The following is an 18,517-nucleotide window of genomic DNA, read 5'->3' as shown; positions in this document are numbered from 1 at the left end:
AACGTGTGCTAAATGGAGAGAAGGATGTTGTCCAAGATGAAAATGGTGTGATAACACAAGCATGTGATATGTGATACTGTATATTACTAGACAGTTATTTATGACACATCTGAATATGTGAGCGAATGAAGAGGAAAACATATCCCTGAAATGACAAAAAAAGCAAGCAGCTTTCAGTTTCACATCACTATAAAGAACACTGAGATTAAAAAGTATGGAACAAAACAAAAGATTTTCCATATTAGTGAACTGATAACATGTACCAAGTGAAAATATTATGGTATTTAGAGCAGCAACAACAAACAATGACCATTACCAGAAATGTGACTCAGCTGGTTGGTAGTTGAGGCAATATGCAGGTATAAATAATATACAATTTTTCACAATGAAAATGAACATACGTACATACATACCATATACACTGTATATACTATATGGCGTTATCCTACTATACACCGGTCCTCAGGTAGGAGCACTGGAAAACACATTCCCATTGTGGTTATAAAGTATCACAAATAATGTTAGTTACTTTACTCTATTCATTTGAGTTCTCAAGAGGTATCAGCATGCTTTCACGAGACAGTATTAAAATTCAACCTAACACCCCAGCGCTTAGTTCGACATGTTCTGCGGTTATTGTGTTTGGGTCCTGAATGTCACAGGAACAAAAACATGGCTCAAGTGATTCTGGTCTCTTTCTTTGGTGCCATGGTAACTGTGATGGAGAAAGTTCAGCTCGGCTTTGTGTGTCCACAGAGAGGTACAGGAAATAAGGTTGCAATCCTACAGTGAAACCAACTTTGAAATATGGTGCCACTCCCCTTACCCCAGTGATTTTATGCTTTCACAAATATTACAAAACATCCTAATAGAGGGTTTATCACAACTACTATAATTTTGCAACCCAGTTTCCTGGCTACATTAAAAATAACTGCTTCTGAGATTAACAATGCAGCAATTTAACTCATTACACATATGATTCATTGTCATAAAAACCCTAACAAGAAATTCAAAATAATCCTCTTACAAATGGCTGCTGCCCATGCTGGGGGAACAATAAGCTTTTCTCTGCTCAATTGAGCTGCATACTAATAAGGTGATTACGAGGCCTAATTATCAGATGGCACTTGTCAAGGAGGAGCCGTGCAGTTTGCCCCGAGGACGAAATGCAAAAGAGAGACAAACTGTTGTTTCTACTGAAAAGCCACTAAGGAGTAGCTCTCTTTTATAATAGAGCTGGTTAGAAGTCAAGAGGACAATTCTTCAGATGACAGTCATGACGGGAAGTCAGAAAACATACCATCAGGCACAAATATGCAGTATAAATGTAATGTACACACAGGACACAACAGTGAGTCAACTCTGCCAGTACTGAAGTCAGTGTTTATTATTAACGTACATCATGAATACATTAGTCACATGTTGAGGAGGATATGAAATATGCATATTTCCTGAGGCCAGCATATGGTAGCAGGGATGGTTAAGAGGAATTGCTAAGAATGATAAACACTAAGGGTCCTGACACGGTGACTTTAAACTCTGTGATAGAAAGCTTGACACGTTGAATGAGTGTGAGTGTGTGAGAGAGTCTAGTGGAGTTGTCTTTCAGTTTGTTTCTAATATACCATACAACCATAAAATGCTCTCATGCTACTTTAATTCAACTTCTACTTAACAATCTACATGTGTTTGGCGCTCTTGTGGCTGCAAGTGAGCGACAGGACAGTTTTTTGAGACTCATGAGCAACGTCAGGGAGATCCGCCATATTTCCAATCTCACACACTGTTAATAATTCAACATTTAATATAAAAACAGACAGGCTGTCCGAGAGGGAACAATAGCTGTGAATTATTGATATCTCTCTCTCCTCTTGTCTCTGGATTAGAAGAAGGTGATATAGTGTAAATAAGAGGAGAAATTATATCTGGACCAATTTTCTTCTGCCCCCTAAAGAACAACCCCCTGACCTCAAATGTATTAAACTTAAATTACGACTAGTTATTGCTACAGTTAAAATGTGCTTTGAATCCAAATTTATTGAATAAGCAAATGAAAGACCTTCAGCCAGGCTCTCATGTCTTTTCTGCCTCCAGTTCTTTTTCTTTTCACACACATTTTATGTGAGTGATAGTAACGTTTGGAAAAGGTGGCTCCCTGAGGCTTTAGCTTCCTTTCCTCCAATTACCACCAATGTCACCTCTCTTTTTTCTCTCTCATTCTCAGCCCTCAATGCCACTCTGTCTGCCCGTCCACATCTTTGTTTTTCTCTCAGTGTGTCTCTCTCATTTTGCCCAGAACGGTAGAGGATAAAATATAGGGAGACCACAGCAAACACAAATATATGCCACCTCTGTAACCCATCCTCTATTCACACACATGCTAGCACATCATGCACATTGGCACTGATCCACATGGGACCAGACTCAATTTAAAGTCAAACTCTTCGCTGCTAGAGAAGTGTTTCTATCAAATATCAGCTCTGAAATAGATCCCTCTGCTGCCAGGTGTAGTGCTGAGGCCTGTGATTGTGTTGACAATCAGCTAAGAGTCAATACAGCGATACAGAGATGAAGAGATAGTCTCATATGAGCTTCATGTGATTGGTACATTTTCACAGCGTTTTCGTGCCTCTGAGCCAATCTGAGCCAGGTTCTGGCCGTTTCTCCAGAGAGACGATGCAGCACACTGCTACAGTGAAGGACACTGTGTCTTCTACGACGCCCCAACTCACCCACTTACACATACAGTACAAACCCACCCACATACAACCACCATGTACCACTCGACAATACAAATGTCCATCAAAAACTGCACATACATCCATAACAAACACAAACACTTCCCAATCCTTGTGCAGAGAATTAATTTAGATAACAGAGCTAAAAAGCTAAGAACAGAAAGTGACACAGTGACCACAATGTGTGTGTAATCCCGTCGAGCTTTTGTAGACCAATGAAGGTTTTCATATTTCCTCAACCGAAGTATTGAGGGTTCACAGCAGAGTATGGACACTGTAATGATTTCATTGGTTGTACTCTAATTGCAGTGCCAACAAAACTCCCAGAAATAAATAAGCATATGGCCCTGCTGTCATCACCTATAGCTCACAATCACACCCACACCCCCCCTCGTACACAGCTCCTTATGTGCCTGTGTGTGCCTGTTTGTGAGAGTCTCTGCATGCATCCGTGTGTGTGTGTGTGTGTGTGTGTGTGTGTGTGTGTGTGTGTGTGTGTGTGTGCGTGGGTGGGTGTCTACAGTCAGTTGTATGCAAGTGCAGCAGAGAGCTGCAGTGTGAGAAGATAAAAACATCAAAACACACACAGCAGAGACAAGGTCACATGTCTCTATTCTTCTCTCTGTCCATCCATCATCACCTCCCTGCTTTGCATTGTTATTTTCTGTTACTTAGACTGCTGATCTTCAATCTTTGAATACAGGACAGATGACATATGAGTGCACATAACATTCAAATCTGCTAATTGCAATTCACTGCTAAGTCCATTTTCAATTTCAGCCGAGCTATATAGTCGATGAAGAACTATTCAGATCAATCCATCAAAACAGCCTCGAGTGAATCCTTGCTAGATAAATGCCACGCGGTCAGCTATGACTGATTGGTTACACTAAATAGAGCCTGGCTGATCTGCTGGCAGACAGCCAAAGCTGTTGATTAGGCTTCTCATCTGCGATTAAAAACAATAACTTGCCTCCTAACAGAGGTTAGATTATGGTATGGAAGCCCTGCTAATGCTATACAAATACACCAAACCCCTGAGACCTCGACAGCTGATTTCTAATCAACAGAGACAGATCTCATTACATTCACATGCCTCCCATGCTTGAGATTGTTGAGCTCACTGCGGGTGCTCTATGTATATGATCTCCAGTTGTGCACCTGGCAAACAGCCAGATCATATGATCTATGCTTTCTATTTAACCTTTACAAGATTGTATTCTCATTGGAGTAAAGGCTTGGAGAAAACATCTGAGAAAACTATTCTGTGTTTATCTTAAGTGTTAAGCTTCAGACCATATTTGAAGAGATCACAGCCTGTTCCTGTCATCCTCATTCGAGTGGCAGCATGTTCATAAGGCATGGAGATCAGAAGATCATTGCCAAGGCCGGAACAGATGTGCACACATATGTAAATAGGCACAGTAATATGTTGTTGACTACAGGATTCATAACCCTTAGAAGCCCTCATAACTACATTTAAGAGCTGAGAGGGCTCCAGGATGACCTTGACTCCTCTGAGCACCACTATCCTCTCCTTGAACCTTCTACTTGATCCACCACACACAAACACATCACCATCATTTCCCCTATACTTGCACCCCAGCCCCAACCACCGCTGGTCTTTCTTTGCCCTCTTTTCTCTACACCTCAAATCCCTTTACCCTGTTTTGCCGACACTACTATTTGCACCAGTGGAAATCTTATCCTTCCAGACTCCTGTAAAATACCCAAAATCTAAAAATACCATCCCTGCTGGAGCCACATCCTCATCTGAACTCCTCACCCTTTCCTAACACCACAACAGTTGCTATCCAGATCCCCCCTCCTCTAAACCACCCCATACCTTTCCCTCTCTCGCCATTTCCCCCTCTCCCCCTCTCCCCCTCTCCTCCTCTTTCCTCTTCTTCATTCAGGCGAGATCTAATTCACAGATGAATAATGGATGGATGGATGGATGGATAGAAGACTTTTATCTATCAAGGTTCTCTTTCTCCCTCCGTCTTTCTCTTGCGGGTTGGCTGTAGTGCTAATGCAGGGCAACATGCATTGGAGATGAGCCCAGGGACCTCCCACTCAGTCTGTTTGTCTGTCTGCTGCCTGAAGGATCTCTCTCTCTCTGTTTCTATCTCTGTCTGTTCCAGACTGGTCATTGATAATCCCATTCATTCTATTTATCATTGCTTTCCAACCTCTTTCCTCTTCTTTATTCTTTCATAATCATCACATCAAACATAAAAGCGAAGAGTGCTGGCCATCTTTCTTCATCACCTTTTTCATCGGTCATTACCTCAGTTTGATTAGTCCCTGACCTTGGGATAGTGATCCGAGGTTTGTATTGACCCTGACCCCCCTGCTTCCCTCCCCTCTAATACCCTTAGAAGCCTCATCAAAGGACCAATCTCACAATCCACTGCCACCTCCCTCATTTACTGCCTTGTAGGATCGAGGCTGGTTTAAATTCACTCTGGAAGCTAAACCTGCTTGGGCGAAGAGAAACCCATTCTGTAAGCTTGATTATGGATGTAACTGCCCATACTCAACAAATTGTTTGAATGGCAATTAGGTGTATAATTTGGAAAAGATGTGGATGCCATGGCAGTCTATTGTGGACTAATAATCTCCATTGGACAAAGAGCTTCAGGCACCTTCACTTCTCCAAAAAAAAAAGAAAGAAACAGGCACAGCAAAACAGCCTCATATAACTTTTATAAACAATAAATAAGGTTTTGTCTAAAAGCAGCAACAACGGAATTTGTCTGCCTTGGAGCTCTAAAATATCTCACTCAGTTTGGGCCTTTAGATTCTTCCTATACTCACTTATAGTTGTCGTGTTTCAGTGTTCCTCCATTTGATTTAGTTTTGACTTGGATTTTCTCTATATCTACCTTATAGGTGGCACCAAGATTAAGGACAAAATAAAAAAAAACCAACCCCCACAAAAATCCAACAATTAGCACTTGGAAGCGAGCAAGAGCAGCAGCTTGTCAAAGAGCCCATCAATAATGCAGGCTGGTGGGAGACCCTGGCTGCCACACTACTGTCCTGCTGAACCCTCCTGCCTGTCTACCTGTCTGTCTGCCTGTCCATCTGTCTCCCTTCCATCCATTGCTTCTCTCACCTTCTGAGTGCCTGCCTGACCCCCTGCCAGCATCTGACTGTCTTTCTAACCACACACGTTTCTCAGCCTGGCTGCCTGTTACGCATGTATCCTTGAGCTGCTATGGCTGGGGAGACTCACTGAATACATGTATTCATTTATTCATCTACTGTACAGATGCATCCCAGGTTTTTCATAATTAATACAGTATTCTTGTGCGGACACAATATATGCATTTTTGTTTATCAATTGCATACTTGATGAGCAATAATACAAATAAATCACAAAGAAAGGATTCACTTGATGGCAACAAACGGATCCAGTTGCTTGGACCAAAGGCAATGTAAACAGCATAATTTAGAATTTAAAAAAAGGGGAAAAAACATGCATCAATATTTGCATTATTTTTGGAAGACAGCCTGAAAATTACAGAAATCAGAATGCTATTCCACACAGGGAGGCGAGAACAGACACTGAGGGGAACCAACAACAGTAATAACAGCTGCTGTTCCATCATATACACCAACAGAATAATAATCAGCACTGTATTGCACAGGCTAGCAGCCTTCAACTAACCTCTCATCATGTTCGTCAACAACAGCAGACAAAATGGCGGGCAAGCAAGCGGCAAGGACAACAATCTAAAATAGCAGAATAAGTGCTGGTTGAAAGGTGTAGTTGAGGTGATTTGTGTTTGTGATTCATGTTGCCGCTTTCATTAAACAGATTAGGAACGATGGCTCACACACAGACACAAAAATATTCATTAGGAAGTGGTAAGAGGGGTGCTGGCAGAGCTGAAAAAAGGTGCAACAGTGGACAGGTTTATTGTTCTGTTTATTCTCTCATAATCAAAGCCATGAAGAGCTAAATGAGAGGGAGACAATATTGTCCGGACGAAGCGCGGGAACAAAAGCTTCACAGGCCGCATAGCAGAGACCAGGCAGCTGTGACAGTGCACGTGCCTGAGATGGAAAAATGAACATCTGGCTTTGTAGTTGCCTTGTTCTGACTATGTTTCAATTAATGTTTCAATTAATGTTAATGTCTCTCATTAATGTCATCTGTCCATACATTCATCTGGCTCTATGGGGAGGTAAAGTTTGCGTGGTGGTTTTATATTGCTCTTTGAAGCAATGGCAGGCACTGTTCTCTCTTTCCACTCTGATAGCAGCCCAGCAACCCTAGACCACTTAAACACAAACACAGCCTGGCCTGGGACTGGCTAGGCCCTAAGCCAGACACACCAGAATGTGTTTAAGCACATCAACTATCTGTATAAATATGACGTCTGAATGTCCACTAGCTCCATAGCACAGATACAAACCTGCATGCATACAGATATGAAAATCTATGTGAATTCAAACACAGTGCACTGATACCTAAACAACACTATCAAAGCAGATTCATGCCCAACAAAATACAGCTAACCTGCAACATAATTTCATTTCAGTGTGCTGTATAATGGGATTGTCTGAGTTGTGGGTTGAATGAGACATGGTTGTGATGATGGCTAGTGACTTCTGAGATCCCTGTATCAACTAACATATGTTTAGACATCTCACAAAGTTAAAAGTTGGGGTGTTCACTCACATCCTCATCTCTCTCTCTTTAAAAGGGATAGGTTGAGACTCCTTAAATAAAAGTGGATGCCTTAGTTCAAAACAATAAAACACATTTCAGATGAGGTTTGATAAAAATATGGGAAGCTACATAAACGTTTTGGGAAATTATATCACATTTCTTTTTGATGTAAATGGTGGAGCAATTCATCGCCACACAAAGAAGTACTGCAAGCATCGTATTTTCACGCCACTGCAAATACCATTATTGATCTGACTGCATAAAACATGAAAAGCCCTAAAGGGATAAGGAAACTGACAGCCAAGCCACAAGGCAGTAGTGAAAATAAGGTGGACATTTACTGAAGAAGGAGCTTGACTATATAAAATTGAAACGTAAGGTAACATGAGAAATCATCCATTCATTATAGTTTTTTGGGGGGGGTCTGATTCATTCATCTCTGACATCCAGACCTTGTGATTCAGAGGAAAATCCATTCTCTGGTCTCCTGAGCTGTAAGTCAATAACACCTCATTCCCCTCCTCAGACAATGTGTGTGTGTGTGTGTGTGTGTGTGTGTGTGTGTTCATGGTATAGCCCCACCCTTACTCCCAGTGTGAATCCAACAGTGCCATCACTGCAGTCTCCCCCTTACTCCAGCCCAGCACAGATACCATCACAGTAATAGACTGGCCATGTACAGAGAAACACAGTGAAGTACACAATGAATGAATGAATGAATGGATGGAGGGATGAATGGATGAGGCAGCAAATGAATGACTTGCTGTGTTAAACCTCCTATCCCTGCAGGATTAGAAAAATGCTTCATTAAATATAGGCATGTGTGGCATGTACAGCATGTCAACATTGAAATAGTATGATGCACACACATAGATTCCTGTTAAAGCTGTGTGTTTATTATCCGGGGCTATTGTTCTCAGATCTCTGTAATAATCAGCAGACTAATTGAATTAGATTGTGGCATATCTCATTCTAATGGTTGGAACAACCAGCTGTCTTCCACTGGCTCTCCGCAGTGCAGGGACAGGCGTGTTTTAATTACAATTACGCAAAGGACCAATGAAGAGATGGAGGGAATGAGAACAAAGGATCTTAACGAGGGGTGAAGGGTCATGTGCAGCAGCAGAGCCACCATAATGTGCATGTGTTTTGTCGGTTTGCAACAAGCTCTCTTAATTACTGTACATCCATCTTGTTGAAAATGAATGATTAATTTGAAAATGGTAGTGAAAGTAGTGCATTTACTGTGGTATGTTCCCACAGAGGCTCTCTGAGGTGCTGATGATGGGTAATGTCAGTTTAAACAAAAGCCACGCTGGCACTGCAACACATTAAACACAGCATGAGAGACATTATGCACTTATGGAAAGATCAAACCATGGACATTACACATTTTTTTAATGTTGTTGGCCATGTATGGTGACAGTCTCACAATCTGACAATGATACATGTGCAGAGGCCCTGACAGAGGCTTTGAAGTGCTGCCTGTTCAGTGCTGTGTCTATCTACTACACAGCTCTATCAGGTGCAGCAGTGTGTCCAGTGAGAGAGCAGAGTGGGTGAGCAAGTAGTTATAACCCAGTAAACGGTCTCCCTCAGGCAAGGGAAACATCCTCTGAATACCAAAAATGCTGCTTTTTGTAATGAATGAGGCAGGAGACTGAGGGAGAGAGAGCAAGACAGAGAGGGAGAGAGAGAGAGAGAGAGAGAGAGAGAGAGAGAGAGAGAGAAAGGTGGGTGCATTCTTGAATCAAATGTTAATAATTATTATTCCACTCAAGTAACAGACTTAATAAAATGATCAAGGTTTAAAATTGGGTTTAAAATATATTAGTTCACCATCGATATCACAATGTAACATGAAACAAAATGGGTTGTTTGTGTGTGTGAATGGGTGAATTGTTTTTCCAATATCATTCTGCCCTGGTTTAAATTCAATCAGATTTGACAGATTGGGTCTGGTGGATGTGAAGAGAAAGTGCTGCAGTAAACTTGGATTTTATAACACCTGCTAATCTTGTTTCTCTTATGAAAAGTCAACAAAATCTCAGTCACAGGAGAGACAGAACTACACAGGGCTCAGTAACGGCATTTGTCTGCTTCTACTGCTGTTTTCATTACAGCCTCTCTCTCTTTCCCATAAAGACACTGACAACTGTCTGTCCCTGTTGGGTTTGGTGAAGATTCTTTCTCTCCTACACAATAAAAGCCATTGCTGATACTCTTTTCTTTGCACTTTCCTGCTTCAGTGTTTTGGTAGCATTCTGTTCTGTGTTAAAAAACAAAACAAAACAGTGAAACGCACACAAATCAATTTGACTGAGTGCGTAATGTTGAAACGTCACAACAACATCAGATGAATGACACAGTGTGATTTTCTACTGATTGATTGATCCTGTCTCTATTCATAAGGCACCCTCACCTATCTTGCGACAGACTGACAGAGGCAGAGCAGTGACCCATGGGTACAGCTCAGACCTGAGACAGGAAATGATTTATCATCCACGTTGAGCAGCCTGTGGAGACAGCGCTCAAAGGAGTGACACAGCTCATATGTTATCACCGAACAAGACATGTCTTCTATAGTATATTAAATGTACTATTTAGGAACGAGCAATAGACACACAAAGCCCATGAGCAATCATATAAACACTTAAATCACATTTCATGGAATATTTTACATAATAAATCCTGAGGGTCTCCTTTCATGCCTACTGCAGTCAAAAATAAAGTCAACAAATGCCTGAAACTGATCTTTGTACCTGAAGCTGACTCACACACACAGAGACAGAGCTCTGTCATCCACACACTCAGTGACTGTGTGTCACGTCCTGGTTGCTCATAGATAGAATTGCATCATACTCCCATCAACATCAAGTCCGCTCAACTAGAACTGAGCTCTGGGAGTCGCAGCTCTGTGAGGGGCACGTTGCACAGCACCGAAACATCTGTCAGTATACAGACACACACACACACACACATTTGGGCATGAGCACACATGCTTACCCCATCATAACACAGACTTGCAAACATGGTAGAGTCTGTTTTGTGCAGCCATCTTTCAGGACAAGCCCATTTTTTTTCTTACTCCATCGCAGCCTCTCCAGACACACTTCCACGGTCACATAGGCAGAGCTGCACGTCACCACATCATAAAGTAAGTCTTTAAGCCTGCAGCTAAAGAAAGTTGTTTACCTCCACAAACGGATATCTAAAATAAAAACAAATGGGTCACATTCTTTGCCTCATCACACATCACTTGCAGTCTAATGCCAAAGATTAATTATAGCCAGTGGCCTTCCTTATCTTTGCTGTGTGGAGTAGCGACACTCTGCCATGTTAACTACTGGTACACTGTTGTTTTAAGAGTTTACTTCATCAAGACAGTTCAGAAACATCTTTTCAACCGCAGCAAGCGTACAACATTAAAAACCAACTTTACTTCATGGCATGTTTTTCCTCATATGAGCCGCCCATTATTTCATGCAGGTTAAAAAGCAATGACAGTAAGGTAGAAGGTGATGATTTGGTAATTGGCCTTGGTCTGGTTGACTCAGACCAAGCCTACGGAGTGAGTGGCAGCATGGTAGCAATGATTTCTACCTATATTTAGCAGATGAAGGGCTGTTATTCTGGGGATGCCCAAACAGGCCCAGAGCAGGGGGCACTGGGTACAGAAGTATGTGTCTATGGGGATGTGTGTGTGCGTCTATCTGTCTGTATGTATGTCTGGGTTTGTTTATCCAAACAGGGAGTCTCCTTACCTTCTATGGACGGGGCTTGGTCCTGGGCAGCATACAGCATGTCCTTGAACGCCTGGTGAGGAAATGAGAAAAAAGAAATCACTGTCTGTAAACACTGACCCAAGCAACACGAAAGATGATGTTTTCCAGGATGTTAAGGCATATGTTGGTAGAGTCCATAGAATCCATGAATATAAAGGACAGTGTATGTCCTTGTGTATGTATGGAGTAACTGTGGGGTAATTTAAAAGATAAATCACCTGAGTCAGTTCCACATCAGATCAAATGAAGAAAGTGTATTTAAAGGATAAACACAAGTGTAAGTAAGAAGAGATTACAGTAGACCATGAGGCATTACACTGTTGTTCGCACCATCTGCTCTTACAGTAGCATTTAAACAATCTAAAGCCATTTGAGAGCCATTAACTAAACTCTTCATATGGGAAGATTACAGCATAGCTGTTAGCATAATGAACAACACACAAAGTGGCTTTTTAATGATCTTTATTCCAAGCTATACTAATTACACAGAGCTTGCAACAGCTCAAAGAACCGAAAATGTATAGACCCAACAGCCCCATATTTTGGTTGAGTGATTGCCATAAACAACAAAGAATGTCCACTTGCCATGAGATAACTTTTATTGTGATTTGGGGTTATAGAAGTAAAATTGAATTGAATTGCTAGGGTGAATGAGAGTGAAAGAAGTAAGGAAAGGAGGTGGCCTGACCCCACAAGACATTACAATAGTCCCAGTAAAGTACTGCAACTTCACAAGAACCTGGAGTATTTTAGAGTAACAAGTAAAGACTTTACTTTACATTTCATATGGAATAAATTATAGATCCTTACTCCACATAGAATATGGAATATAGTTTGTGCTGCATATTCTTCACTCTTTAGTGCTCCTGTGTTTTACCAAGTTGTAATATTTGTTGCGTTCTTTATTGTCTATGGATTCTCGTGGATTCAAGCATACCTCCTTTCCTTACTTATGTCACTATTTTAGTTTAAATAAATCAAAACAACAACACAGCAGCACTCTCATTCACCCAAGCAGAAGATTATACACAACGATGGATGACACAAACTGGTCACAAACAACTTCTAAAATAATTAAGATGACAAATGGAGAGCAATGATTTTTGTCCAGAATTTTAAACTGAACAATGATATCTCTAAATTACAGATTAAATTAAATTGCTCTTTGACGGGTGTAGAGTTTTATAGACAATAATATTTTATCAAAAAGTACATCCGTCTAATTAAAAGAGCAGATTGGGGAGAGAGAGACAGACAGACCAACTGACAGATACAAAGCAGAGAGGGAGAGATAGCTGCAGTGGTTAAATGAGGTTGTTTCTCTGCAATAAGATGGATCTTTAAGATAATGGAAACTGACAGATAATTGCACACTGGCTCATCTGAACATATCAGTGGTAATCAGAGAAAAGACTGGAACTGAATCCTGTTTCTCAATAAAGATGTCTTCATAACTAAACTACCCCAGAAAGACAGAACAAAAATGTCTGTCTATGAAAGTTTTAAGTTTTATAAAGTACTGCATCATTAAGTCAATGCTTACATTTACATGGCTCAGAGTGCACAACACTAAAATCTGCACCATGTGCCAAACTTCATTCATTTTCATTCAGCATTCAGTTCTCATACGGTCAGTAAATAAAATCTGTCATCCAAATCTGACAATCTGTATGTTTTCCTATCTTATCCACTGATCATATCAAACTGCTCTCTCTGTCCAGGTTCCTATAACCTGCTGTTCTTGTAACATGAGTGTGAGTAATCCTGTGTGGGTGGAAACCACTCAGAAACTGCTGTGCATTAGCAGCAGCAGCAGCCTGGATTGTTGATACTTAAGTTCCTCTGTGAGTTACATGCACAATGAGACTCTGACACTGGAGTCTAATCCAAGAGGTAAACATTTCATTTGTATGTTGCATTGCTTCTACCTTGTCTGATAAAGATCACAGGAGACCAACTGTGCGCACACACACCATTGGAGCAGGGCCCAGTACTGGCTAATCTCTGGTGAGCAAAAAGCGCCCCTCTGACTAATAGGTGGGAAATAGACATTCAGATTCAGACAGGGAGGCATTGCCATGGTGATGGCAGTGATGGGAAAGGGGGGCAGGGTGACTCTTTAGGGATCTGGGATAAACCTGCAGGCTTGGCAGTAATCAGTAGTGAAACCTGTAGACAATAACTAAGCCAGGCCTAATGGGGCCATCAGTTCGAATGACCATGCATTAACGTGATGATGATGCATACTTACTCAACCAAACATGTGTGTAACACAAGCACCAGAGTGAAGTCACTATGTCCGACTGAGTCTTACACTACAGAGTGTCCAGTCAATTGAATGCTGTCAATGCAGTTCAATCTTTTAACAGCTGTGACATGTTGAGTGGACACTAAGCAAAACATTTGTGTGCTAGATGGTGAAGTCCTTCCTCTAAGATGCTTGAGATTGTTATCCCTGTGCTTGAGAAGCTCATGCAGTGTGCATTATTGGTCTGAAGAGATCTCTGGCTCAAGCAGAAAACCAATATTGGATCACTTGAATCCCTAGCACTGCCTATGAGTGGATCCCTGCATGTAGAAAGAGGAGTAGAAAGGATGGAGGGAGGGGAGGAGGGGAGCAGAGGGCAGGTCTGGTCTGGGACCAGATGTCCTCCCAGTGGGGGAGGAACGATGAGGTGAGGATGGAAGGAAGGAGGGAGGTATAAAAAGGGGGGTTCTCAGCAGTTGCCATGCCATGCCTGTTGTATACATAGTGTTCATATTGTTGAACATGCTGATAAATCACACCTTCAGTGCACAAAATATAGATGATGTGGGCAATGTTGTATATTTTATATACCATTTCCATTAGGTCTGTCACAATACAAAGCTCACTGTGCTTATATGTTTAGACATTTAAACTACATCACTCAGATTACTTAGAGAAAGACAAGGCTTCAGCTTTGAACAAACAATCACTAACTGAAATCACATAGGCACCTGCTTTTCGTCAACATAAAATCACTTTGCTAGTTTGAATTGTAAATGCGAGTCTACACATGCACTCTCTTCCTCCTCCTCATCATCTAAGCTTACACAAGTGATTAGACTGCAGAGGTAAATGCATAAGTGGCCTTGTTCACTCGCCCACACACACACACACACACACACACACACACACACACACACACACACACACACACACACACACACACCTGCATCTCTATCTCTCACTCTTTCTATATACGTCTAATGTTCAATACACATTAGTTATTCAATATACATCTGAATTCAACAGTTGCCACGCCTCATTATTGTCTGTACACATCTTACACGCTGTAATACAAGAAAGTTTGCTTTTGCATGAAAAACCCTAGGGCATGTAGAGAAATAATTTGTCATCAGTCCACAAAAACAGCTTCTTTAATAATATTGCACTTAATAACTATTACATTTAAAGGCAAATCCTCTCCCTTTCTATCAACCTACATCCCCTGCCCTTTGGCAGAAGCCTCTGGAGTCGGCCGGACATGCACACCTCCATACCAAACAGCTGTTTAGCATATAGGTTTATAACTACAATCCCACAGGATAAAGCACACACCTAATTACTCTATCACTCAATGGCCTTGTCGATTCCTCCATGTTCAAATGAAGTGCTCTACTAAAGCCGGTATTTGTTGGAACAGCCACTTTGCCGCATCCTTCTCATCTGCATAGAAACTGGCTGACCAATCTAAATAGACAGCGCGTGGTTTTCCACACAATAGCGTGCTCTAAAAAAAGGAGGAGAGCGAAAACTGGGCAGCAGGTTAATTAATCCAACTAGCACACAAAGGCAAGAATATCACTTCAAACCACAGGCAATTTGGATGAGGGCAGCAGTAATATTGCATACGCCACATCTACAGCCAGTGTGAAAGTGCCATATGTACGACGAGTAAAAACAACCCATGTTGCTGGAGTAATGTGTCAGTGTGTCATTTAATAGACAGACAGCTGTGTTACAATACAGCAGTTGGGTTTGCTGCAGTGGCCACTGCAACAAATAATGCAGAATACATGAGGGGCTGTTTGTGATGGCTACCACTGTGTGCAATGACTGAATGTTTCAAAGCATTTCTCAAGGTATCTGTAATGTTCCCTTCAGTCCATGGACTGACGCTGCTTCTGTTGCGCCACAGCAGCATATCAAGGCTTTGCATTTTGCGTTTTATGCCAGTGACCCACTTCACTAAAGTCAACTGACTTTGCTCGTTGCAGAGAACTTTATGTTTGTCTTTGTCTCTTGACTTGTTTCAGAGGGCATAAAAGCCTTGAATAAGATGTCCATCATCTTTAGGTGTGATCTCTCTCCCTGATCTCTCCCTGTCCCACCCACTCAGGAGGTAATGGTGTTTATAGAGGTCAGACAAAGACTGAAGGCAGCCGCAATAACACAAATACACACAAAGCCATCCTTGCTGCAAACCCTATACATAATTCAGATTTGAGGAAGGATACAAACTGTATGGATAGGACACCGGCCCTGTTGTTCTACATAATTCAACAATAGCTACACATGTGACAACAATGCTTGTTAGGCTGTGTTTTTGGGATGGTTTAAAAAGGAAAAAAAAGGCCTCGGCTTCATATGAATCACGTATCAATGGCCGATTACTGTTCACCCCAGATTTATTGTTTTGCTTTCAATTTAAGAAATATTATATATAGACTGATAAAGTCAATCAATCTTTCATGCTAACAGACGTCAGTTATTCCAGTAGTAAAGTAATAAAGTATACTTTGATACATCTGAAAAGATTGGGCATAATTCCTGTAACATAACATGCAGTCATCTGTTCTCAAGAGCAGTTTTTTTTACTTGAATTGCCTCTATAGATAGATACTGGTGTAAATATATGGCTAAAATACTATAATATTAAAACTTTAATGTCAATTCAAGATTATTATATCCAATATAAATGAATAACACTAAACATAGATGACAGAGAAAATCTATCATCATCCATCTCAGGTCAGTGAGTGCGGAGCTGAAGACTGGAGGTGTAAAATGGCTGGTATGGCCAAGCATCTGTCCCTGGGCTCACTGTGCGTCAGTCTGTGCATACAAAGACCCCACATTGGCGCTGTGCATGTATGTTAACAATTCAAATAAAATTCTACAGTAGAGTTGTCTCTTTTTTTTGTGTCCACAACCTATATGATATCTCTTTAATTTTTTTCCCACTGTAATTGTGAAGATGTTTTCATTACATGATGATGACAGCATATCATTCATGTCAGACTTGACTGATCCAAATGTCTGCTGCAGCAATTGTTCAACTTAATGAAAATATTCAGGTTATGTTTCCAAAATAAAACCAGTGCAGTGAGCTTCTGTTGAGTCTGGGATGCAGGCTGCTGAGGTTGAAGAGAACAGGGTCTTTGTCTATAATTCATAGAGCTAAATGGAACGGAGCAGCCTGTCCTGTCACTGCATGTCTGCTCTAAAGCTCTTAATGTAGAGCCAGCAAAGCAAAGAAGTGTGGTGTGAAAATAAAACACTCCTCAAGTACTGTACACCACCCAACAAAGACCATGTGTGCACACAAAGATCTCCTAAATACACAGACATCAGAGACCAGACAGAATATCCTGTTAGGTGAAGTCTTGCAGGTTGATTCCTAGAGACAACCATTCCTGTTTAATTGTGCAACATATCAATGACAACTACATCATGATATACTAAAAATACTATGAATACATCTTTTTTCAAATGGCTGGTCAAAAACAAGGAATAATAAGAGAACAATATTTGCAATTTTACAACAAGGCATAATTGATGCCTGGTAGATTTCCCTTGTGTCCAGTAAGATTGTTGAAAATAATGAAAATGAATGGATAATTTCTTAGATGGAATTATCAAAGTCATTGACAATGAACACTATTTTTGTTGCTTTTTATATATACACCCCCTCAATTGTATGATGAACTAACTAAAAAAATTAAATCAAGACATCGACCAAGAAAATGATGTAATTGAAATCCACGGTGTCCATATTTGTTTTGCAAAAGAAATGCTAAAAATACACATACAAAATAGCTAAAGAAATCAATTATTTATAGAATATTCCGAAATATTTATACTGTGAATTTTTAAAATAAAAAAACAGATTTATTTAGTTACTTGTTTCAGTATGAAAGGCATTCAATTGTTCAATAAACTGTTAATTTCTAGGTGATGTTAACTCAGCAAACAGCAATAATAAACACTGAATGGTCTCTATGGCTCTTAACACCCGCGGTCAATTTCCCCTCCATAAACAATAGGGCATCCCTTATCTTTCCCGTCGTTTATTGCTCTCAGGAGAAGGCTATACTGAAACTGAAAAAAATATTTAAGAAAAGCTTTAAAAAATGTGTCATAGTTAATATTGACCCTTATCTTCCACTTTCTTCTGAAAAAGGATGTATTTGTAGTAGTTTCGGCCATGCCCTTATTCACATGACGTTTATTTCAAATACAAGATAAATTCCACTTTACCTCATACTGGAGATACTGTTTCCTCCACTCTGGAGTGATGTGCGACGAAAGATGCTCCGCGAATTTCATTTTGCCGGAACAACTGTCCCCTCAAACCTCCGTTAAATCCGAGAGCGGATGTCCCCTTTCCCCGTCGACGCGACTTTGGTTATTTCAGTCAACTTGCTGGCTCAACACGCGGCGCGTCAGCCCGGCGCACTCCGCTCCTCTTCACTCCACTTCTGGCTCGTCCCGGTCAGTGCGCTCCGAGCAGATCCCTTCCCACATACTATTTCACGGGAGGGACGGCAATGGCAGCGGCCTCTCTTTAACAGGTGGTCGGACGGCAGTTTAACGGAGCCGGTGTGAGTGGCTCAGTGACTTTGCTGCGTCCCTCCCTGGGCAGGTCTGGGGACATTGCGGTCCGCCATCGCATTGAGCCACAGCGACGTGGTTGCGTCAGCAGAGCGCGCAGAGGCACCGGTCGTTGCTGGGACCTCCTGTGAAAACTAGTTTGCAGTGCGATCAGGGAACCCCTCACCGTCTTCACAGATAATTCAGACCGCAGACTCCCGTCTCAGTAGGTTTATGTCTCCGGTGCCGCCGCCTGAGAAGCTTGTCGGTGTGTGTCTGCAATGAAAGAGGGGGATAAAGTTGTATAAAGAAATACATGAGCTGATACTTTGAAGTTTACATTCCGTGTTTTGTATGCAGCTAATGGTGCAAACTCCATTCAAAGATCACATTGCAAACGTAGCCTACTTTTTAAAATCATGATCCTCATATCCTTGTCTCTCTTCTGCGAACATCTCTGATGAGCAGTCTT

The 18,517-nt window shown here is 41.2% G+C and overlaps 1 protein-coding gene across 2 annotated transcripts in view; it reads right to left on the bottom strand.

The window, feature by feature from the left end:
- Window positions 1-17,781, bottom strand: part of xpr1a (xenotropic and polytropic retrovirus receptor 1a) — a 60,574-nt gene extending 42,793 nt beyond the window's left edge. For both annotated transcript variants that reach the window (XM_070909316.1, XM_070909317.1), the window contains exons 1-2: window positions 17,713-17,781; window positions 11,187-11,238 (exon numbers count right to left, since the gene is read on the bottom strand). In XM_070909316.1, the coding sequence (XP_070765417.1) occupies window positions 11,187-11,238; window positions 17,713-17,781 (121 nt within the window). The remainder of the gene's footprint in view (window positions 1-11,186; window positions 11,239-17,712) is intronic.
- Window positions 17,782-18,517: the final 736 nt, after the last annotated feature.

Source organism: Enoplosus armatus, chromosome 7 (assembly GCF_043641665.1).
Source record: "Enoplosus armatus isolate fEnoArm2 chromosome 7, fEnoArm2.hap1, whole genome shotgun sequence".
NCBI lineage: Eukaryota > Metazoa > Chordata > Actinopteri > Centrarchiformes > Enoplosidae > Enoplosus > Enoplosus armatus.
Note: the sequence above shows the minus strand (reverse complement) of the source record. Positions and strands in the feature narration are given on the sequence as shown.